Genomic DNA, 24,131 nt, shown 5'->3' on the forward strand with positions numbered 1-24,131 from the left:
GGGATTGGTAAGTATCAAGTTCAAAGAGTTCAATGTGCCCGATGTTCACTCTTGTCCCCTTCCTTCCTTAAGTTGCAACTGAGTTCGTGAGAAGAAGGTCTCGTAGCTTCTGCTGGCGTTCTTGTAAGAGTCTGTGTTACCCAAAGCTGTCCGGTAACTATTACATGCGTTAACGTGTTTTTCTCCCTCTTTACAGATGTGGCATATGAAGATATGGAGAATAATACCGCCGGTGGTAAATCAGGTAAGTCTATGGTGGTAAGAGGTATTTGATTCTCTTGGCTCACCTTGTTATTCTTGTGCCCCTAGGTGTCGGAGTACGGCGAAGAAATGATGGAGACAGTGCCAGATCGAAAGATGCTGTGAGAACTGGGGAGTATGGCACCGTGCTGGAGCTGGCGAAGCGACGCGTGCAGGACTGATGTACTTCCAGGTCGGGGGATGAAATGGATCCGGAATCAGGTGAGGAATTTGAAATAAGTTAGTTTTCTAACCTTGTCCTTTTCTTCCTCTTTATTCTAGGAGCTCCGAATTCGAGGCGGGCGTGGCAGAAGACTGGCTGCTAGCTGCAGGCACGGTGAGAGTCACGCTGCTGGATGCAGAATAACACGAAGTATGTGCTGCTGTTCGGGCGTGGTTTAAATAGCCTCCAAAGTAGTCCCAGGAAAGAAGCTCCCCAGGACCACACCCGAGTAAAAAATAGTCCCTGTAGTAAAATAGTCCTATCCAGGCCTCACCTTGGCTTGGACTTATTTGCAGCATGGTCTGCATGAGGTAAGTAATGTCTATGAGCCTGGCGCCTATGGCGCCAGGACTGATTTTTATTATGAGCCTGGTGCCTACGGCGCCAGGACTGAACCCAGACAGCCCCTAGCTGGGGCTGCTGGGGTTTTTGTAAATGTCTGGATGCCTGCTCCCGGGGCTGATGGGCTTGATCCGGATGCCCGGGGGTAGGCATCATGACATGGGAGCTCCCTGATTGATTATATACTAATCTCAAGGTAAGATTGGGCTAGAATTGGTGACTTTACGGTTCATGAGAGACCGGAGAGTGACCATCATCCCTTAGTAGCTACAATTCGGGTAATTAACAAAGAGTCAACTGGTAATGAGGATAATCTCTCTGCCCAATCGAGGACACATATTGGCTATACCTGTGAGGGGGTTAAGTAGATCAACCTTTTCAAACAGGATTTGAAATGACCCATTTATGTGGCCATCTTGAGTAACAGTGTTGCCATTTGTGGTATAGACTGCTCTGATTACACTATATTACAAGAATTTGAATCTCTCAAAGAAAATCTTTCCCCCTTGTATCACTCCCACACATGATGGTATGGTTGGTATGATGTGGCTTGTTATAGTGCTAAAAGGGAGATTGTGTCTTGTGTAAACAGTTCAGCAGGGTCTGACAACTTGCTCTTACGATCCTTACAATGGAAATATAAGGAGTTAATAGAGAGGAAAAAACTGGAGTTTGCCATTGCACTATGGGCCAAGTAGTATGGTGCCTTGCAATCAAGGGATACTGGTTCTTCATAGAAGTTGGTCACTGGCAGAAATTCGAATGGGACGAGTGTTTCTCACTGTAATATTGGCAAGGTTGGATGGTGTGTCGATTTCTCGAATTTGTATCTGATTATTGCTAAATATACTATCCTAAAGAGAATGCATCTATATGTGGTCTTTTTGGACCCAATAAAAACAGCTTTCAATACTGTTTCGAGAGAAGTATTATGGCGGATTTTGCTGAAACATGGAGCACCCCCTCTGATTTAGTTGCCATTATTCGCTCATTATACTCTGCTAATAAGGCCAAAGTTAGACATGGGTTGGGGGGTGAGCAGACCCAGGAGCTTGTGGTCAATGTTGGCGTAGGGCAGGGTGGTGGCCTGGCTCCTCTTTTATTTAATGTATATATGCAAAAAATTATTGATGCATTAATAGGAGGGTGTCATGACTGCCCAAGGATAGATGCGGATAAATGTGGATAAATAGCCTGCACTTTTTTACACGGTTGTGAAACCCATCGGCTGAGATGTATGTACTTGAGATCCATTTTGAATAATGAAGGCATTTGTTGCGTAACTCCAGCAATGAGATTTTTAAGAGAAGGTTTCCATCCTCGTGTGTTTTCTGGGACAGCTCATTTTATCTACAGGGCATGGTCACAGAGAAATAAGGCTTTAAAGTCTGGACCCAGTAGTATGGTAACCTATGGATGAGGTGTCCAATGTTGTGAGAACAATCTCTCCTTGGCTCTTATACATTAAAATTTCAACAGACTCCCAATTTTTTTACTGTTTATTTAATTTTTACTATTGCTCGTGTTTTGTTTCTAATGCCGGCATTATTTCAATATGCAATTTTGTGTACTTTTTAAAACGTTATAATTTTTGTTTTGCACACAATATTCTCTCATTTTATAATAACTGAATTTTGGAACTTGAAGGTCAAACCAAATAAGAGTTTGTTTGACTATGATGAGGTCACTCAGGGGACTCTGGGCTAAGTTGGAGGCAATGCAGGCAGGAGCGGCTGTGCAATCTCTTACACATCAAGCAGTATTTCTACTTTAGAGGGGACAAGGCAAATGTATTTTGGTGGACAAATTGAAATGTGCTCAAGCATGTAATGGCAGAGCTTTGCGAGATCATTAGGGAAGGCGGTTCTGGGATGAACAAATTAAATTCAAATAGTAGAAAGCTACTACACAATATTTCTAGGTGCAGATGTTTCTTTTCCAGGCGATGTACGTAATTCTTTGATTTAGCTCACCTGACCTGCCTATTGGAAATAGACATGCTCACATTAGATGATCCCATTGCGGCACAAGAGGTAGAATCGATCATTAAAAACCTTCCACGCAACAAAATCTCAGGGCCTGATAGGTTTCCCAGCGCCGTTTATGAAGCTTTTCGGTCCCAGCTAGTCCTCCCCTTTGACAAATGTCTTCAACTCTTTCGGGGTGAGTGGGCGGATCTCCGTTACAATGAGGGAACCCTGATCATCACTCATTCTGAAAGCAGGGAAAGGCCCTGAAGTTTGTAACACATACAGGCCCATAGAGCTGATCAACAGTGACGCGAAGATATTCAGCAAGATATTGGCCAATAGGCTCTCAAAGATTTTACTGTCTTAAATTAATGATAACCAAACTGGCTTTTTTAAGGGTAGGTCAGTATTCGCCAATATCTGGCACGTGCTAAATTTGAATGAAGTAGGGGCACGTAAAGGGCAGACGGCAGTGTAACTGTCGCTGGACGCAAACAAGGCTATTGACAGCCTGGCATGGCCATACCTGAAAGAAGTACTGACAGCATATGGCTTTGGTCCAATGCTTTTGTAGACTGGTGTTATCTAACTTTGCAGATCCCTCCACACCGGTACCTCCACACAGGTAAGGGTGAACAGATCCAAACAAAGGCTTGTTCAAAGGAAAGTCCGATGGAACCTTCGGCATAAAGTATGGACAAGTGCAGAGTACCACCTTGGATTGATGAAAGGACAAATATGGTGGTTTACAAGAGAGCTTGTAACTCACTAACACGTCTGGCGGAAGTGACCACCACCAGAAAAGCGGTCTTCCAAGAAAAACACTTAAGTGGAACAATGTGAAGAGGTTAAAAAGGAGGAGCTATCAATTTTGACAGAATGACGTTAAGCTCCCACCTGGGGGCCGGAGCCTTGACAGGAGGCAACGTTCTGAATAGACCTTTTAGGAACTATTTAACAAGTCTGTGAGACCACAAGGAAGGCCTGCCAGGCGTCAGAGTGCACCGGGAAATAGGTGCAAGATGCACCTTGATGGATATGATAAACCAGAGATTTCTAAGTGTGGACCCTGGGATCGAACCTGTGTTGCTTTCTGTCTTCTTGCTTCCAAGGCGAGCAGGTTGCCCTGGCCCTGAGCTGTCCTCCCAAGAACAAGTCCTGCTTTTGCTAGGCAGAGCAGATAAGGAAGAATTTGAGGAGCTTTTATGCAAAGGGGGCAGGGGGAGAGGACCTGCAAATCGAACCACAGCGAGAAACGTTTGCATCTGTGCGTATAGCCCGGAAGAGTCGACGGTGCCCCAGCCTCAGCGAGAATATCCTTACATTCTACAGGCAATGAGTAATGTCCACATTATAGGTTTGCAGGAGCCAAGCCACCATATTCAATGTCGCTGGGCCGTGATGAAGGACGGACCCTCCCTCTCTGGAGAGCAGGTCCGTGGGAGGAGGCAGTTTGATGCATGGAGCCACCAACGGGTGTAGAAGATCCAAGTGTTAGGGAGAATTCTCTGTTAAGGCTAATTTCCCAAACCTAGTGAGTCCCCCCAGCAGCTTTGCTGGATTTTTGGGGTTTATTTTTTTCTCCTGCTAAGAGTGAGACTCTTTTTCTCCCACTCTTAGACATGATTTGAGGTGTTCCTTTGACTTTGTATGTGTTCTATGGGTTATGGGGTCCTTTACCCCATAGGGCTTCATGTGTTTTTGATATGTGGGTTAAACAGCACCCTCCGTGCAGTAACCCAGGGGTGTCGTAGCGACCCCCAAACATAGACTCCATATCCTGGGACTGACTACTGTCTCCCAGGGCATGTAAAGTCACCATTGGCTTTACTAGTCTTAAATTGTGAACAGAACCAGTAAAAACCATCATATTGTGGACGTACTGGTCGGGGCAATTCGATTTCCCCGGGGTCTGTTGTTCGAGGGGGCACTGTCCAGTTCCCCCCAACCGAGTTTTGGCTGGTGGCAGTGGATACTACTTTTTATATTCGACCGCAAATATATTCCTATGGGATTTTCCCATTGTTCGAGGCTACCACTTTTTAATATAGCCTCGAACATACCGCCGGTTTATTAAATTAATATAAATTCACCGGTTGGTATTTTTTGCCGAAACTTGGTTCCAAAATGGCATGTGTTAGCTCTGTGACTCCAACCCAAGTCGAGCCCTTTGTTCCACATTTTGGCGGGCTTCTCCACAGAAGCCTCCAAAAGTGGTGCCACTCTGTCTGGGTACCACAGGGGGTGTGGGAGGGGGTTTAGACACCCTGGACTGAGTTGCCTTGGCAACTCAAGTCGCACTCTTGTGTGATTGGCCCAAGTAGTAAGCCGCCCGGCTCACCACTTAGCATGTTTGAGTGACAGCTAGGCTGAATGAATGGGGGTTTTCTGCATAAAAGCAGGGCTTTGGGGACTGGGAATTCAGACGTCACCACAGGACCTAAAGAATCCAAAGAGGGAGAAGCTGAGCCGACCTGCAACACCACCACTGGTGGAGCCCTGCTGAACCGACTCACCTCTTCTTCCAACGACAGAGGAGATCTTCATCCCGAAGAGTCTTCTTCCTTTGACTGGTGGGGATAACCAGTTTGCCCGCCTTTTCGCCTTCCCGGATCATCTCGTGGCCGCCTTGCCCGTACCAAGCACCCCGGCAACCGGGATAGCACGTTTTACCACTACCGCAAATAAAAGGGTAGTACCTTTTAACCGGAGAACTCTGCGGCTTGTTTCTTCCCTGGCAGTGCAACGACCTTCAGCTTTCCTCCACGTCGAGACCTTCTCTTCCTCTGGACGACGCTTCGACTTGCACCCACTCCCAGGAACAACTGCCCCCGCTGGAGGATCCTCTCCACTTTCAAGGGTACTGTGTTCACCTGGCCTCCCTCGCAACGGTCTGTGTGGGGTGTCTCTTAAATCCTCAACTTAAACTTGGGTTGGCCCTAGGCTGGCTAACTGAACTTTTCTGAGCTGAACTAATTCCTTTTTGAACTCCCTGCAAGACTTTTCAAGCCTTTTAAACTGTGTGATCTTGGGCGCATTGGTGTCCTACTCTCTCCAAGAGGGAGCCTGGCCTCTGAACTTTTTGCTCACAAGTAGACTTTGACTTTCCTGCCTTGCTGGGTGCTTCTAAAGTATTGTGTTGTGTGCTTTCCTAATTTCTGCCTTTTCCCTCCCTTTTTCTTAACTTATTGGAGTGCCATCTTTAGTTAAGCGCTCACCTCTGTCTGGAAATAAGTGGCGTTAACTAAGACTTGTCTAATAAGGAATAAGGGATGTATATATATATATTAATAGTGGCTGTGTTTTTGAACTTGCTTACAATAATAGTGCTGGAGTGTTTCGAAGTGTCTTTTTAATAAATAATTATATACTTTGATACCAAAGCTCTGGTCAGTGTTTGCTTGTGCTACTGTATTTTGGTACCTATCTTGTAAACTCTATATACTGTCTAAATCTTCTTGAGAGAAGTCTGGCTGCTCAGCCACAACTACCAGGTAAATCTGGGTGGTACAGACTGCTACCAATTGGGTATACTGCCAACACCTGTAGTCTTAAGCCTTTTGCAGTGGTCCCTGAGGGAACTGCACAGGTTTCTGCCCAACACCAAGTACCAGATCTGCTTGTGTCAGGCCGGAGCAATGAGTATCATCTTCCAATGGGTCGGTTTGAGAGCCCTTAGCACTGGCAGAATCAGATGGATCGGAAGGAATGCATAGAGAAATCATCCCTCTCCTTGGTTGCAGGTACCGGCTGGAAAACCTTCAGTGCCTTTGCATTTGCCGCTGTGGCAAATAGGTCGATCTGAGGCCGACCCCAATTGGAGAAGACTTGGTTCAAGTTTGTAGTTCCCTGCTGAAAGAGTTTGCAATGGCATTGTGAATGTCTGCTACATGGAATGGGATGAGAAACATCGTATCCATCACCCAGTTCCACATCGCTTACGCATCCTTGGACAAAATGGGAGAGCAGCTTCCCCCATGCTTCCTGATGTAGAACACGGTGGTCGTGTTGTCTGTGAAATGCGGACCACCTTGCCCTGGAGCTTAAATTACTTTTGAGCCCAGACCACAGCTCACAGCTCCAAGATGTTGATGTGTAAAACCACCTCCACTGGTTGCCAGAAGCCTCTGGCATGTAACTGCCCTGTGTGCGCTCCTCACCCTTCAAGGGTTGCGTTGGTGGTGACCGTGGCCTGATGCGCTGGAAGACTAAAGGGAGCACCTTGCGTAAGATTCTCAGTAATGGACCACCAGTGCAGGGTTTTCCTGGATGCTGGAATCAGGGTGATCTTGTTATTCCAGAGCCTGATATTTGCTGTCACCTGGCCTCCAGGATCATAACAGTCATCTGCAGCCTGCAATAAGGAACTAGATGGACATCATCCCCAGCAGCGATTTGATGGAACTTACAGCCGTCAGTTGATGCGTTGCGAGCGGTTGCATTTTCCCCAAGATGGCCTTGACCCTCTCCTCAGAGGGGGAAGCCAGACACGTCAGTGTGTTCACCTAGGATGAGCGCATTCTGGGATGGAACCGCGCAGGAATTTGGAAAGTTGATTGAGAATCCCAACGAAATGAGGCACCTGATGGTCTCCTGGGTGTGCTGCAGGGCCAGTGACCGAGAGTGGTCGTGGATCAACTAGTCGTTTAGGTAGGGATAGACGTAGGTGCCAGCACATCGTAGATGGGCCGCCACTGGAGCCAATCACTTTGTGAAGACCTCTGGGGCTGACTGGAGGACGAAGGGAAGGGCCTTGACTTGGTAATGTTTGCCGTTGACGACAAATCTGAGTAATCCAAGTGTCTTAAGATTAATGGGAATGTGGAAGTAGGCATCTTCCAGGTCCAGGGAGGTCAGGCAGTTTCTGTGCTCCGGTTGTTTGAGCATGTGCTATAACATGACATTCCAGAACTTCTGGGACTTGAGAAATCCCCTCAGGAACAGGCTTGCCCATGGACGTGTAGGCCTCTGAAATGGCCTAGACCATCCAACGGGCGATAGAAGCCTTAGAGCCGGGGTAGGAGCTGCCAAAAATCACAGTGACTCAGACTTCCTGAAGGATTTTTTTCTGAAAGAGATCAAACTTGAGAACCTTCTTGAGGTCCAAGGAATGTAGAGCCCTCTATGCCTCCGACTGCGGGTTCAGGAAGAACACTGGAAGGCAGATCGCTTGATTCAGATGGAACGGAGGAGAAACCACCTTGGGCAAGCAGTTGGGGTGAGTGCGCATGATGACTTTGTCGTTGGGAAACGTGGTGAAGGTCTCGCCTGAAGACAATGCCTGCAGCTCACTAACCCTGCGCGCAGAGGTGAGAGCAACCAATAAAACCGCCTCAGTATCACCAAGCGGATGTCCACAGAGGCCATCAGTTCAAAAGGCTTGCGTTGCAAAGCTGCAAGAATCACATTGAGGACCCAGACCGGGTGAGGCCTATCCACATTAGGAAAAAGCCTAGACAACCCCGTAAGGTGTGCCTTAACCACCAGGTTGGCTGCTGAAAAAACACGCTCAGGGGAATTCTGTAAGCCTCGATGGCTGCCAAATACATGCAACAGGTGAACTCCAGAACGTGCCAAGGGCTCTGAAAAAGCCAGAACGTCAGCCAGAGTGCAGGTGACAGGATTCAGACATTTGTTGAGAGCCCAATGGCAGAACCTAGACCATTTCCTTTTATACTGGGACTGAGTCGAGGGCGTCCTGGCCTGCTGAATGATGTCCTAGTTGTCATCTGAAAATTAAATTGAGCATGGAGAAGCTTCAGTTGATCAGGTGCCAGGGTGCCTGGGCCAGTTTGTTTGGGTCCAGATGCTCCACTGCTCTGCCCTGCTGCGTCAGGAAGCCCCTGCTGGGGATCGGAAGATGGACTGGACCCTGGGAGCACAACTGCAGCAGATACAAAAAGCAGGGTCTCAAAGGCCAGTGGAGGCAACCAGGATGAGGCTGCAACCCACAGAAGCCTGGTACTTGGAGAGGGTCCGCTGGAACAAGGGGGTGGGCGGGACCGTGTAACACCTGCGGCCGTGCCACCAAATCTGGAAGTCATCTCCCGGTGACCCCCGACCTGCCCATGAGGCAAAATGGGGGCACTTGGCATTCAGAGGAGAGGACGAACAAGTCCAGGTCCGCAAACCCCAAACGTTGGAACAGGGGCAACAAGGAGTCGCTGTGCAACTCCCGCTCCTAGGTGTTGAACCCCAAGCCACTCAGCTGATCCGCTTCTGTGACTGTCCCCCGGAAGGTGGACTGCAGAAATCCAAATCCCCTTTGTGAAGGCTCATTCCCAGATCGAAACCGCTTCCCTGCAGAGGAGTGGGTGGGGGAGGGGGGAGCTTGGTGGCAGAGGAATGGGTTCCACCCTGCTTGTTCAATAGAACATTGAAGACGCCTTGAGGGCCAGGCCCACTGCCCCGAGCAGATATGTAGGAGGGCTTCTGTCCTGGACCACGCTCAATGAATCATACAGCCCTGTAGAGTAGCCCGCTAGTCCGAAAGATAGGAGTCCACTGTCCCCACCAGGCTAGGCTGCGGTCGGATAATAGGGGCTCCCACTGAAACACTGCCGTCCATTAGCCACCAGCAATGGTCAGGCAAGAAGAGAGGTGGTATTGGGATTCTGTCAGACTGAGACCCTGTCTCCTGATCCCAGTTGCCGCCAGGTGGAGCTGGAGGCGCCTCATCTTGAGACAGGCGTGCTGCAGTCAGCACGCAGGAGGACACTAGGCCCAGAATGTGCTGGAACCACCATGCAGAGGTGGTCGAGTTGGCCAGAAAGTGCACCACCGCCTTCTGGAGGAACACAAGCCTCTCGGGCATGGGGAACCCCCACTGAACAGTAGTGCTCCAACACACCCCTAGGAAGACCAGTTCCTGAGACGGGCATAACTGACTTCCTCTGGTTGAGGGAAAACCCCAGCTGATGAACGGTCTCCGCCAATCTATGGCAGATGCGCACCAACTCTTTGGGTGACCCCGCCCTCAGCAACCAGTCGTCCATTTAAGGGTATAGATGGCCCTCCATGCGGAGAAGGCCAGCCACTGCATTCATCAACTTTGCGAAGACATGAAAAGCCGAGTTCAGGTCGAAGGGCAGCACTTTGTACTGGAAGTGGTACGACATAATCATGAACCACAGAAATTTCTGATGCGGTTGATATATGGGTACATGCAGGTATACATCCTTGAGGTCCAGGGAACACATCCAGCACCCTGTACATAAAGACTCTGCTATGTGCGTGGTACTAATCCTCTTGAAGCGTTCCAGCAGTAAAAACAGATTTAGAAATGACAGGTCCAGGACTACCCTCAGGCCAGCTTGGTTGTTTTTGGGTACTGCAAAAATCCTGTACTAGTAACTGAAGACCCTGTCTACAAGAGGAAACAGTTCTATCGCCTTCATCTCGAAGAGCAAAAGGACCTCCTGTAAAAGAGCCAGGGACCTGATCTGCCAAGGAGGAGAGGATGGTAGAGGAAGGGTGAAGCTTGTGGAGAAAGGATCCGCGTGTTGCGGAAAAGACGCTTCCAGGTGTCCTGGAACAGAGCCAAACAGCCCCCCACAGGTGAGCGGTGTTCCCCAACCCTGACGTCACAGCTTCCTGGAATCAGATGTTGGGATGGGGAGCGGAAAATCCTGTGTGATGCCCTGTGCCTCCTTCTGTTGTCGCTGGGCGACTCAGGCTTCTGCATGCCGGTGTCTCTGAAACCCTTGAAGCCAGAGAAGGTTTGGTGTTTGAACTCGGTCCTACCCTGGGATTGAGGGAAGGATTTCTGCCCCAGCTTTGTCAGGATGGCCAAGGACTTGGCTATTTGAGTGGAGGTTTTCTTCTTCGTCATCGGTGGACGAAAGAAAAAGGTCCACACCATCGAAGAGCAGATCTAGGATCTGCTCCTGCACATCAAATGAAAACCTGGTGGAGTGCATCCAGGCGGTCCTCATCTCAACTCCTAGACACAACCTTGGCTGACTCTGTCGATGTGGGAGACCGAAGACTCCAAGAGGTCCTGTGCAACGGCCAAGGCATCTGCCAGACAGGTCTTGAAGGAGGCAGGTTTGTCCGAAAGTAGGTCGGGCAGAAATTCCCAGAGCTCTCGCCACAGCTTCTGGTTAGCTGCGGCCAAGAGGGCATCCGCGTTGGCCTGCCCCAGATGCAGTGATGAGATGGAGTAACAACACTTTCCAAAGGACTCAAAGACTTTGTACTCCTTGGAGAAGCAACTGGAGGTGGCTCTCATGGAGGAAGACAAAGACAATGGTTTAGAATATAAGGAGGCCGCAGCCACCACAGACGAATGGGGCTGTGGGTGGGAGGCAAAGAGGATTGGCTTCACGTTTGTCAGCCCAAACCTGCTGTCCAACCTCTTGCTCATCTGGGTGTTGGTCCGGGGATTCTCCCAGACCCTCTGTGCCACCTGCAGCACATCCTCCTGGAGTGGAATGCCGGGCCGGGCCATGGTGCGTTTCCCCAAGACCTCTACGAGCAGACCAGACTCCTGGGGGCATCCTCAGGAAGAGTGACCAAAACCCTGCACCGTAGGATCAGTTGCAGCTTCCAAAAGGAAGGGGGCTGGAATTGTCCTGCAAAGCCCACTCGATGGGCGAAAGCACTAGCGGGCACCAAGCCAGATTCAAGATGGCTGCTTGCCTGGCAGGCTCTGCCACGTACCGTTCTGCCATTTTGAAGCCTTGCGCCACGGCCACTGGGTGGGAGAGCGCGAAGGCCCTGAGCCAAGAGAGGTCTCGGACATGAGAGGATAGTCTCCAAGCTAGCTACCACGTCCGGCACCGTCCATGTGGAAAAGGGACTGGGGTGAGGCGGCGGCTCCACGCCACCATGCGCTATACAAAATGTAAAGGTGAAGTTCATTTCTTCGCAGCAAACATTTAGGGGACCCACAGGGATGGAGGAAAGGGGCACGGGACATAGGAGAATAGCCATTGTGTTTGCAGCTTTGATCGTGGATGCAGCCCTAGTGATAAGTTTGCCCAGGAGGGCAGCAGCCTCCATTACGGGAAGCACTGGATTGGACAATTGGTGAGAAGCAGGTTGAGTCCGATGAGGGGGCACCAGGTGGTGCTGTGAAGGCAACTGTGGACTCTTGGCTGGAGCAGGCAAGGGAGCTGCTGGAAGCAGACGCCGTTGAAGCTCTGATACCAGTGTGTGGAGAGTGGACAAAATGTCTATCAACAAATCCCTTGGAACAGCCGGGGGTAGCAACGGTGCATGAGGCCCAGGGCTGCTGGGCCGAGACGGCAGATCAGGTTGCTTGGGGCGCTTCGGATCTGGACGATTGGGGTCAGGATCCCTCTGCTCACCTTCCTGGTCAGAGTGAAAAGCTTCTGGAAGCTTGTCATCAGAAAGAATGGATGGCTCAATTATCAGAGCCGGGGGCGAAGCCCTAGGAGAGCCCAGTTGCTGCTTGGCCCTGAAAGGCATTGGAAGGAAGTGAAGAGATAAAGGAAACTCCTTGCCCACAGTCTCACCCCTGTGCAAGGAGGTGATGACAGGAGCCTGTGGCGATGTCAACAGAAATGCCGGCGGTACGGCTGATGCCAACGAGGCTGATGGTGGCCTTGAAGGCAGCGTCGCCCTAGATACGTGCGATGTGGTCATACAGACAGTAGTTGCAGCCATCAAAAAAATTTATTTTGGAGATAAACCTGAAGATTGAGTCGTTGATGGCACGTGACTAGTCGACGGGGTGCGACTCGTTGACAAAGTCGTGGTTGCCGAGAAGCACTTCTCAGATGAAGGGGATCCTGTGCCCATTGTCAACAGAGTGGTTGTCGGTGCCACAGCTGCGGGCCCGTCGACAAAGAAGCAGCAGTAGAAGTAGGAGCGCAAGATGATTTTGCCTTTTTTGTTAACTTCCCCAGGGAAATGGCCTCAAAGGATCTCGGCATCCTAGCCGAGAGAACACACTCTACGGGCCTGCCGACCCAAACTGAGGAATGACTGAACACCGAGGCCAAGTCAGAAGCCTTAGCACCTTCTTCAATCCAGGCCACCAACGTTGTAAGACGATCCTTCCTTGTCTTAGAAGAAAAAGACTGGCATATGGGACAAATGACTGCATCGTGGTCTGGATGTAGAAAGTAGATACATTTCTGATGCCTTTTTTCGACTAAGATGTTCTTTAGGCCACACCTTGAGCAGGCTCTGAAAAGACTCTTCCTCATGGCGTCCGCCATGGCATGTAGTGAACGGCCAAGTGGAAGACTGAGGCCTCGCACATTCTGAAGATCAGACGATGGACCAGATAGATCTCAACCGGCAACAGCTCCCTGCCGCTGGTAGTCACAACGATGACTAGAATGAAGACAAAAAAGACATTCTTTCACAAAAATGGAACAAAATGTACTGAGATTTTCGAGGAGCGAAATCAGAGGATTCCCACCATGAAAATGTGCAGGAAAAATCTGAAGACGGCCACTGGGGTTGGAGCTGATGAGGAGCAATGCTACTGGCTGGGGCAGTAAGACCCAAAGTGACAGCAAAAGGCTGTATATGCGACAAGCAGTTTTTAGATTTAAAGCAAAACTGCTTTAAGATTACAGAAGATTCTCAGCCTGACGGGGAATATTCATGAGCATGTGAATCCATGTAAGATAACATGCTTGAGGCTTTGCTCAGAACTGTGATGGCTGCAGCGAGGTAGCCCAGGGGAGAGCTCGTTGGTCCAGGGACACTTCTCAGCAGGCACAGATCTTCAAGCAGGGGTCGACACTGGTGCTCTCAGAGGACCACGGATCAAAGCACCGACAAGGGTCTTTCTTGAGATTAGGCATAGGAGCTGTAGCAACTTGCCTTTGTTAACACTCTCTTTTGCGCTACAATTCAGCTGTTGGGTCTATTTAGCATACTGCCAAAGGTTATAGAGAGCTGAATTTGCAGTTCAGACCCTTGTGCAGTTTGAGTGTGCGCTGTTGATCAGTTCACAATGTAGCAGGGCAATGATCAGGTTCTTCAGCAATGCTCAGCGCCATCAAACAAAAGGTGTTTCTATTATTTTTGTCTAGGCCTTACAGCCATGATTGTTCTCATCAATGAGCTAGCTGGCTTCTTTCCCAAAAGCATACAAAGTGTTCACTAGTTATCTCAGAGTGTTTGAGTAGTTTTCAAAATTTCTGGTTGCTAATCAATGCTGGAGCATTGCAAAGGCTGCCTTCGGGACTGTAAACTGAACACTCTGGGACACATTCTATCATGGCAGACCTCCTTACAACGGTTATCACACGAGCAGGTTGCAGACATTGCCAGCTGTCACTCCTCTCAGGGTTTCAATGTTGATACCCTCTCATGTCTGGCACTGCGCACCAGACATGTGCCTCTGTGGAAAGGATCTAAACTGCTTGTAACTTGGCTGGTCCCAGCAGGTCAGAAGAGGAAACCACTACTCTGGGCCTTGCTCTGGTTTCAGGAAGGCTTGTGCACACCCACTGGTATGGCTTTGCCCTAGAGAAAATGATTGGTAGCGTGCAGGTCAGCAGAGCATCATCAAAATCCATCCAGGTGCCTCTGTTTTTCCTCTGGTACAGGGTTAATCTTCAGCTTCCATTGATAGATAAGTTGTGGGTGAAGACTCTCAGGTTAAATAAATCATTTTGGGAGCACAGTACCAATACCAATGAAAAAGGGTTGGATTCAGTTTGCGCAAAGCCAATCAATCATGGTTGTCACCTTCAAACATATCCAGGCATCATACAGCTCACAGCCTACTCATAAAGAGACCTCTATGAATGTCTTAAGCTAAAAGTCCTCGCAGATTTTACAGTCTTTTTATTTATTGGAGGCAAGGAGGCAGGCAGGAAGTGCAATCCTTGTGGGCATATTTAAGTAAAAAACAGAATGTTTGCTACTTTAGATTCTGTCATTTTACAGCACTGTAACCGAAATTCAAACCTGCAGGAGATGGAAATATCTTAGTGAAGGTGTTAAACTGATTATGGCGTTATACTAGCTATGATGAGATGATGTAAGCAGTGTACATAAAATAAAAACTCACCAAGACACTACCAAAATTATCGGATCCATAAACAAATTAAATGTTTTATTATTTTCCGTAAATTGGGAGTTAAAGGAGTTTTAAGGACTATGGTAAAATGCTATGCACATCAGAATGCGAGCAAATGAGCAAACATCCTAATCACAGACAAAATTATTTACCAATCGCTAGCAGGGCCACGGACAATTTTCTTTGTATGAAATCCAGTGGTGAAGAGAAATTTAGCAGCAAGCTGTATGCTAATCATGGTTATTTCCTCTGCTTCTGGTAACAGATGATCTTGTCCTAAAATAAATATTAAAAAAAGAAAGTTGATAAATTACTTACTAGATACCAGCATCAAAATGAACAAGAGAAGTTGACACTGTGTAGCCTGTGACTAATAAAGTGTAAGGACTTCTATGGTACCTATAACATGCAAAATTGGAACTCAACAATATACATTAAACAAAATTGGTTACTGCACATTGAACATGTTCAGAAGGACAAATTACTTACCCCTGGAAATGTTCTTTCTGAGGGATGTTCCTCCCACGGATTTCTCATTTTAGATATATATTTTCCTGCGTTGCAGCTCTCAAACTTTTTCCCAGCAGGGGTCTTTGTGTACTCTGGCATCGATGGACATTGAGTCATCTTTGTGACCGGATGCAATGTTGATGCAGGTACAAATAGCGTGCTCGGGGCCCCGTGACCTCGGTTGTCCTTTATTCTCCTTGCACAGCTGCGTTACGGATTAGAGACAAAAAGCAGCCGCTTAAGCATTAAAGGAGAACCAGTGTATCAGAGAGCTGCTTATCAGATGTAGGTTGCAAGGGCGATGAATCCTGTAGGAGGAACATCCATCATAAAGAACATTACCAGGGATAAGTAATTGGTTCTTCTAATTGATTGTGTCCTCCCACAGATTCCTCATCTTAGATAGACTCCCATTGCAGTTAGACCTTGTGGAGGCTTGAAGGAGGACAAATTCCATGGCGATTATGCCACCACTTAGAATACAGCCCTGCCAAAACGAGACACTTGGAGGATACTGTGTCCAGGCAATAGTTATTTGTGAACGTGTGTATAGAAGACCACGTTGCGGCCCGACAGATATCCTGGACAGGTTGGAGGTGTGTTGGGGCTTTCAAAAAATGAACCACCAAGGGGATTGTGAATGAAAAAGAACCCTTGTTCTGGTGTGTGCTTAAGAATGGATAGCGCTGCTAAATATCCCTGTATGGTGGCAACCTGAAGGCCCGGTCTTACCAGAAGACGCAGAAAAGACAACACCTTTGAGATTTCGCATAAAAAGAGGTCCACATCATCCTGTGCTCTACACCAGATACAAAAAAAAGTCCAACAGCAGTGGTACAGAGCCTTAGTTGCTGGCTTTCTGGCAGAAATCAACACCTTTATAATGTCTTCTGGAAGGTCTCAATCCCTGTACCTTAGCCTTTCAGAAGTCAGGCATGTAGGTTGAGCGTGTGTACGCTTGGTGAAGAACCAGCCCCCTCTCCTGAGAGAGAAGGTCTGGCCTACAGAGAAGACTCTCTGAAGGACAGATGGCCATATACAGAAGGTCCGGGACCATGTCATCCTCGGCCAGTCCGGGGCAATCAGGATCAAAGTTACTCTGTACCTTTTTAACCTCCTGATCACTTGTGGAATTACAGGAATTGCATACAGGAGCTCGAAGTTCCAGTCCACAACCAATGCGTTCCCCAGTGCTCCTCTCGGCGGAAATTTCCTGGAGCAGAAAGGTCTGTACTTCCTGTTCACATTCGACACAAACCGATCCACTTGAGGGGTATCATCCCAGAGGGTGAAGAAATCTAGAACAACTTCCTGGTACAGCTCCCACTGGTGGGAGAGCAAGCCCTGCCTGCCTAGGGCATCCATTGTCGTATTCTCCTTTCCAGAGAGGTGAATTGAAGACATGGGAGATCTTGTTCTGTAACGGCCACAACCAGAGCTGCATCGCCACGATGCACAGGAGGAGTGACCCTAAACCACCTCTCTTGTTGATGTAGTGCATGACCACTGTGCAGTCCATCATGATGAGGACAGTCTCCCCTGTATGGAGGTCAAAAAGGCCATTAGCGCCAGTCTGATCACCCTCAGCTCCAACAGGTTTATATGCAGTTTTGTCTTCCAAAGTGGCCACAACCCGCTAACTGTCCCCTCGTTCAGGTGAGCACATGTGCCTTTCAGCGATGCGTCAATTACCACACTCGCCTCTGGCCACGGTTGCCAAAACGGTTCTCCCACCATCAATATCTCCATGCAAGTCCTCCATAGGAGATCCTGAGCAAGTCTGCTCGGGACTTGAATCAAGTCCATCATACAGCTAGAGAACTGAGCTTTGAGATCCGAGGGCCCATTGGGGCAAACTCATTCTCAATCGGGCCTCTGGCACTAGGGAGATGCAGGATGCCATGAGGCCGGGCAACCATAGGGCTGGCAGGTATTGGGTGTTCTGCAATCTGTTGACCATCTGCAGGATGTATACTTTTTAAATTTAATTTTGTATTTATCATAATTGTACATAGTTCAAAAAATGAACTTTTACAATCAATCAATGTTACTCATTACATAGACCAGTTCATACAGACAAGACAAAAAATACAAACATTCACATTAATTTAGATATCCAAACCACATCTTTAAAAGTCTACTTATTTGCAATAAAATAAGATTTAAAATACCAGTTTCCTATTGATTTTCCTTCTGGTTTTCCTTACTATAACACATCCAAGGTACTACAATTCTTAGTCCAAAATGTTTCAATATAATACATATTCAGATAAAATACAAAGTACATTTCAGAATGTTAGATTGCCAAATTTCGAAGATACACAATTATACATTTGCTTTCTTATGCTCCAATTTTTTCTTCTCCTGGTACCTTTGTTATGTGGAGGTAGTAGAAGGAATTTGTCCTTATGCTCAAGGAATTTACCAGGTGGATTTGCTAACACCTAAGTTCTTATATCAAGGAGGGCATAGACCCTTCTCCATACTCTATATAGTGCTACTATAACCATCACAGATTCCGTATTTAAACAGAAAACCCCAAATTCACCGGGTTTTATAGAGTTGTAATCATATACAAAGGGCCCCAAGGATACCATATAAAGAGGACCCAGATTAGGGCACTCCGTGAGTAGATGTTTATCTGACTCGTGGTTTGTGGTCACCTTACAAATTCTGCAGAATCTATTTTCCTGTGGTAGATTTAATTTTGCACCACACACTGCCAGCACTGGTAGCTGATTTGTACGTAATTTCATGAGGAAAATCTTGACCATCTGGGTAATAGATACCTCTCGGGTTTCATATAGCGATGAATCACCTGAACCACACTCTCATAGCCCTTTAGCAAGGACAGATGGTCATAATTGCTTTGCCAGTCCCATTTTGACAACCTCCTGACAAACACTCCCTTTAATGTTTCAAAGACAGAGCATCATCTGAAATCAGACGACCAGCCGATGCTATTGCGTAGTTCCCCAAAACTGCTAAGTACTTTGTGAACAGCCTCGGTGCTGATTTCAGGTCGAAGGGCAGGGCCTTGAACTGATAGTGCCGTCCCTGGATCACAAACCGCAAAAACCTTTGATGTTTTGGATGAATGGGGACATGAAAGTAGGCATCCTCCAGGTCCAAGGCTGCCATGAAATCCAGTTCAAGCACGTGCTGCAACATGACAATCCCAAACTTTTAGAATTTCAAATACTTGTTGAGGCGCCTTAAATCTAGGATTGGCCGCCACCCTCCTGATTTTTTTCTGTACCAGAAAGTATCTGGAGTACACTCGGGAGCCCCAGACGTGCTGAGGGACGGCTCTATCGCCCCCTTTCTTTTTTGGTTTTTATGTAACATTTCATTGGTTTAAATATCACATAACCAACAAACACTTGACATTGCGCCATAAAGTTTAACAAAGAAAGGATCCCATGATTAGACATTATTACTCTGAACCTAGAGGAACCGACCATCCACCTTGCCCATCCACCACTCATCTCCAACTGTAACCACTTTACCCTCGCCCTCCTCCTTCCCACTTGCTCCAAATTTTCGAAAATTTCCCCGGACAACCCTGTGCATTTTACACCTGTCTTTCTATGACCATGCACATGTTTACTTAAGGTATCCAGTGGCTGGCCAGGGTAATTCTGCTGCCCTCCACAGTGACACAATGACTTATTTATCTGCCCCAAAGCCAATGAGATGCAGTTTCTCATATTTTGTATAGCCCACTTCTGCCCACATGTCTGGTCCCTGGGGACCCCGGATCGCAAAACTGCAGACATCCTATCGATACACTTTTGCGAAAAGTGCTGCAGCTGTGTGCACTCCCAGAGTAAGGGGAAAAATGTACCTCCTGGCCTCCCACACTGCACACCATAGTCATTTTCGACCCGCCCCCATTTGTATAACATTGTGCAGGAGCAATAAACCTGATTTACTGCTCTAAACACAACATGGCTGAGATTCCGACTTCCCGAGGGGACATCAATGCCTTCACCCACTCGTCAGGATCCAGTGCTCCCACCTCCCGTCTGACCCTTAGATGGGATAGTTCCTGAGACCCGAAGGCCACCACCACTTGGTACAAGATTGAAGTGACCTTGGTCTCTGTTCATACCCGCAGCAGGTTGGCCTCTAAGGGAGATCTCTGCAGTATCTCCTGTAGGTCTGTGAATTGTGATTTCACAGCGCGTACTAGCTTCATATATCTGAAGTGTTCACAGTCCATCAGTCCGAAATTCTCCCGCAAAACCCCAAACATGTGGCCACCATCCTGCGCCACATTGGCCTAAGTGCAAATTCCACCCTTATCCCAATTTCTGAAATAACCCATCCTAATAAGTTCTGGAAGGTGAGCATTATTCCAAAGCGGCAGATACAAGGTGGGTGCCCAACCCACATGCCTGTGTGCTTTATCAGGGGCCTCCCCACCATCCACCCACATTTGCCTGTAATGTGCAGAAGGCCTTGATCCCTCATGCAGCCAATCGTTCACCCCCCGCCCCCAATTGGGATACCCAGTAGTACCACTGCAAGCACAGCAGCCTTACCCCCCCCACTGACCGTTGTCATTTTTTAAGGGCTATGCATGCCTGTTTACCCCCTGCCCACCACAGAAGCCCCCTAAGGACCCCTTCAATTTTAAAGACCAGCTCAGGAATTGGTAGCGGGAAATTTTATAAAACGTATTAAGAATTTGGGCAGAAAGATCATCTTAAAGAGGGCAGCCCGACCCAGCATGTTCAGCAGGAGGGGTTGCCAGTGGGTAGTAGTGAGTCTAGACTTCTCCATGATTGGATGTAGATTTAACCTATTAAAATCAGAGAGGTGGCCGCCAAATGAGTCCCTAAATATTTTAATCCTGTTGTCGAGACCTGGTACGGGCAATCCTGTGAAATTGCTCCATCCCCATCCTGCAAAGGAAACGAGACCAACATTTGCCAGATGATCTTCAGGCTGCTGAATCTCTGATATTCCTGCAGGATTCGCGTCACTGTACGGCATGAGCTGCATGGATCCCCCATGTAGATAAGTAGATCACTAGTATATATGGAGGCCCGTTCCTCACCCCCGCCCATGGCCATCGAAAACTCGCCCAATCCAGACTGGACCATAGTTCCACCGCTAGTGGCTCTGCTGACAGCGTGAAGAGTAGGGGAGAAAGGAGAAAGGTGGCATCCCTGACTTGTTCCCCTCCCCAGGGGTAATGGGGGTCATTATAGGGTTTGCAGAGTCATTTTTCTACCAGCAATGGGGATGTACTGGGGCATTCCAGAGCCGCCAGAACCGGTAATTCCCCCTTGCCGGGTGCCAGTAAAAATTACTCCCTGGGGAGGCCGGTGCTACCATGTAGGTCTGCTCGCGGAAAGGCACCCGCGAGCAGAACTTAGTTTGACGGTCCGGTAACAATGGTACCAGCAAGCTTACCAGTACCCTTGTTACCGGACCGGCAACCTTGTAATGAGGCCCATTGACCCTCACTTCTGCTGTCGGCGCAGTATATAACAAGCGTAACCAATTTAGGAAGTTTTCCTTGAACCCCATGCTCTGCATGGTGTCCCACAGCGAGTTGCAGCATACTGAGTCAAACGCTTTCTTAAAATTGACTGAGAATAAGTCCAGGGGGCCCTTAATGGTGGAGGCAGAAGGTAAAAACCTACATTGGTCCGGATGCACCAGGATTCCCATCACCCCCAGCAGGCAATTTGCTAGGATCCCGATAACATTTTTGCCTCCCCATTCATGAGAGAGATTGGTCTGTAGAAAGCGCAGCATTCTGGCGGCTTCCCCAGTTTGGGGAGCACTAGTAGGCGAGCTACCCTTAAGTGTTCAGGCAGTATCCTGTCCCGCTTGCTTTGCTGGAAGAACCTATACAGCAGTCCCACCACCCCTTCCCCTAACCTCTTTCAAACCTCAACTGGGAAGCCATTCAGGCCTGGAGCCTTCCCTGACTGAAGCTGGGATGGCTGCCACTATCTCCTCTTTCGATATGTCAACCTCTAGCTCCTCCCTCTGCTGAGCCATCAGCTGTGGCAGGACCACAAGGTCTAACACCCTAGGTCTGTCCGCTCAAGGTAGAGCACCTGCAACTCCATACAAGGCCTTGTATGTCGTAAAAAAGTCTGTGCAATCTCTGCCTCCTCTGTGAGTTCCTCCCCTGCGTCCGTTAGAAGTCCTGCATATGGTTGCTGCCCTGTTCCTGCTCTTCCAGCAACCCCTACATCTTAACCGCCTTATCCCCCCACTTCATAAATCTGACTACTCCTGTCAATGCACCTGTTTTCCATTATTTAATGCCAAATATTTTAGCGTTTCTGCGCCGTGTGCAGCCGCAGCAGTGCCGCTACACTTCCCATAGTAGGCAAATTCTGCCTGTGCCTCCTCCACCGCCCCTTCTGCGTCCTTCACCACCTGTGTATGACGCTTGCGCCAGACCGCCACCCGAGAGATCTCTCCCCTCAAGGACCGCCTTCAAGCCCCTGCAAATAGTAACTGGGCTGTTCACCAAGCCCTCATTAACGGTGAAGCATACCTAGGCAGGTTGCTGCAAAAGCTATGAGTATTCAGGGAAACCCAAGGAAGGAACAAGTTACTTACCTGTAACTGTTGTTCTCCAGCATGGGTCTGGCATGGATTCACATGCTCATGAATATTCCCTGTCGTCAGGCCGGGAATCCTCGGTATAGAAAAAAATCAGTATCAGTTTCGTTTCTGATCTGTCTTTCTTAGTAATAACCAATCACTGGTCTCTGGGTCATACTGCCCCCAGCCAATGACTGCCCTCTCCCTAAGCCCCGCCTCTGGCAGCCATCCTCAGATTTGGTAGCACGTCGTAAAGTGGCAGTATGACCAAGTGAAGAGCCGCAGAGGGGTAGGTGGGAGGGTTCGCATGTGAATCCATGCCAGACCCATGCTGGAGAACAATAGTTACAGGTAAGTAACTTGTTCCTTCTCCAGCATGGGGTCTGGCATGGATTCACATGCTCATGAATAAGAGAATACATAGCAGTACAAACATGCACAACCACGGGAGGTGGCAACAGGCTCAACATTAAGCAATACAACAACTTCAGCGCTCTAGCTACATCCAGCAAGTGCAAAGCCCTCTCGGCCGGCGACGAAGGTGACGGGAAGAAAACTGGCAACACCAAGGGCTCGTTGAGGTGGAAGTCCGACGGCACCTTGGGCATAAAGGAGGGGTGCGTCCTCGGCACCACCCTCGTGTCATGAAAAGTCAAGTATGGAGGCTTGCAAGATAGGGCCTGGATCTCTCCCACTCGTCGTGCGGAGGTGATGGCCACAAGGAAACCTGTCTTCCATGACAGAAACTTCAAAGGCGCCAAATGCATATGCTCGATTGGGGCCCCCATGAGCCTGGTCAGCACCACATTAAGCTCCCACGCCGGGGCAGGAACCTTCACCGGCGGGAATGATCAGAATAGTCACTTCATGAATTCTTTCACCAGGTGAAGAGACCACAAGGACGCCCGTCCCGTAGTCCTGGTATATCGGGAGATTGCAGCCAGATGTATTTTGATGGAGGCGTGAGCCAGTCCAGCTTTGGCCAGCGACAATAGGTACGGCATTACTTGAGGGGCCGTAATCCGCAGAGGGTTAATCTTCTGTGCACGGCACCAGAGAACCTCTTCCATTTATGTCCGTAGCACTTGAGAGTTGAGGACGCCCTGGCCTTTGCAAGAACCTCTCTGCAGTCGGCCGGGATGTCGTCCCTCCAAACTCTAGTGCTTCAGGAGCCAGGCCTGCAAGTTCAGCGACTCCGGGTTGTGGTGAAGAATGGCGCCTCCTTCTCTGGAGAGAAGGTCTGTGTCCGTCGGCAGCTTGACTGGTGTGGACGTTGACAAGTCCAGAAGGTCCGGGGGAACCAGATCTGTCTCGGCCACGCTGGTGCGACGAGGATCATCCTGCACCGGGACCTCTTGAGCTGGTTGATGAGCCGGAGCAGCAACGGCAGCGGAGGGAACGCATAAAGAAATAGGCCGTCCCAGGGGAACGAGAAAGCATCGCACATGCTCCTCGGCTGGGGGAGCCTGCTGGCGAACCTCCGGCACTTGGAATTTGTCGCTGTCGCGAAGAGATCGATTTGGGGTTCGCTCCATCGTCGGAAGAGTCGATCCACTTGATCCTGGCGTAGTTCCCACTCGTGGCACGAGCGCAGCTCCCTGCTGAGTGAGTCGGCAATCGTGTTTTTTATTCCTGCCAGATGAAGAGGCACCAGAAACATCCGTTGGGCGACGGCCCAATGCCACAGATCCTGGGCTTCCTTGGATAGGGCCGGGGACCTGGTTCCGCCCTGCTTCCGGATGTAGAACATTGTGGTGGTGTTGTCGGTGAAGATCCTCACCACCTTGCCCTTGAGGGACAGAAGAAAGGACCTGAGGGCCCCGAACACTGCGCGGAGCTCCAAGATGTTGATGTGGAGTGACTTCTCCTCCGGGAGCCAAAGGCCTCTCGCGTGAAGATCTCCGGAGTGCGCTCCCCAACCTTCCAGGGAGGCGTCCGTCGTCACCGTCACATGGTGAGCTGGGGTCTGAAAGTCCGTGCCCGCCGACAGATGGGAGTGGGTACCCCACCACCGGATCACCTGACGGAACGTCTCGTTGAGGGATCCTGTCCTCGAAGCTGCCCGTCGACTGGACCCAGCGGGCGTAGAGGAACTCTTGTAAGGGGTGCATCCGAAGCCTGCAAAGGCGCACCAGATAAATGCAGGAGGACATCATCCCGAGGAGGGACTTGATAGATTTTACCCTGGCCATGTCCGTGGCCAACAGACGCTGCACCTTGCCCAGAATGGTCCTGGTCCTTTCCTCCGACGGCGAGG

General features: G+C 49.0%; 1 protein-coding gene across 3 annotated transcripts in view; it reads right to left on the reverse strand.

The window, feature by feature from the left end:
* The window catches only part of USP9X (ubiquitin specific peptidase 9 X-linked), a 2,614,063-nt gene that overhangs the window by 513,600 nt on the left and 2,076,332 nt on the right, over positions 1 to 24,131 (reverse strand). For all 3 annotated transcript variants that reach the window (XM_069636534.1, XM_069636533.1, XM_069636535.1), the window contains exon 36: positions 14,938 to 15,061. In XM_069636534.1, coding sequence (XP_069492635.1) covers positions 14,938 to 15,061 — 124 coding nt within the window. The remainder of the gene's footprint in view (positions 1 to 14,937; positions 15,062 to 24,131) is intronic.

Source organism: Ambystoma mexicanum, chromosome 7p (genome assembly GCF_040938575.1).
Source record: "Ambystoma mexicanum isolate Mex_15411 chromosome 7p, UKY_AmexF1_1, whole genome shotgun sequence".
NCBI lineage: Eukaryota > Metazoa > Chordata > Amphibia > Caudata > Ambystomatidae > Ambystoma > Ambystoma mexicanum.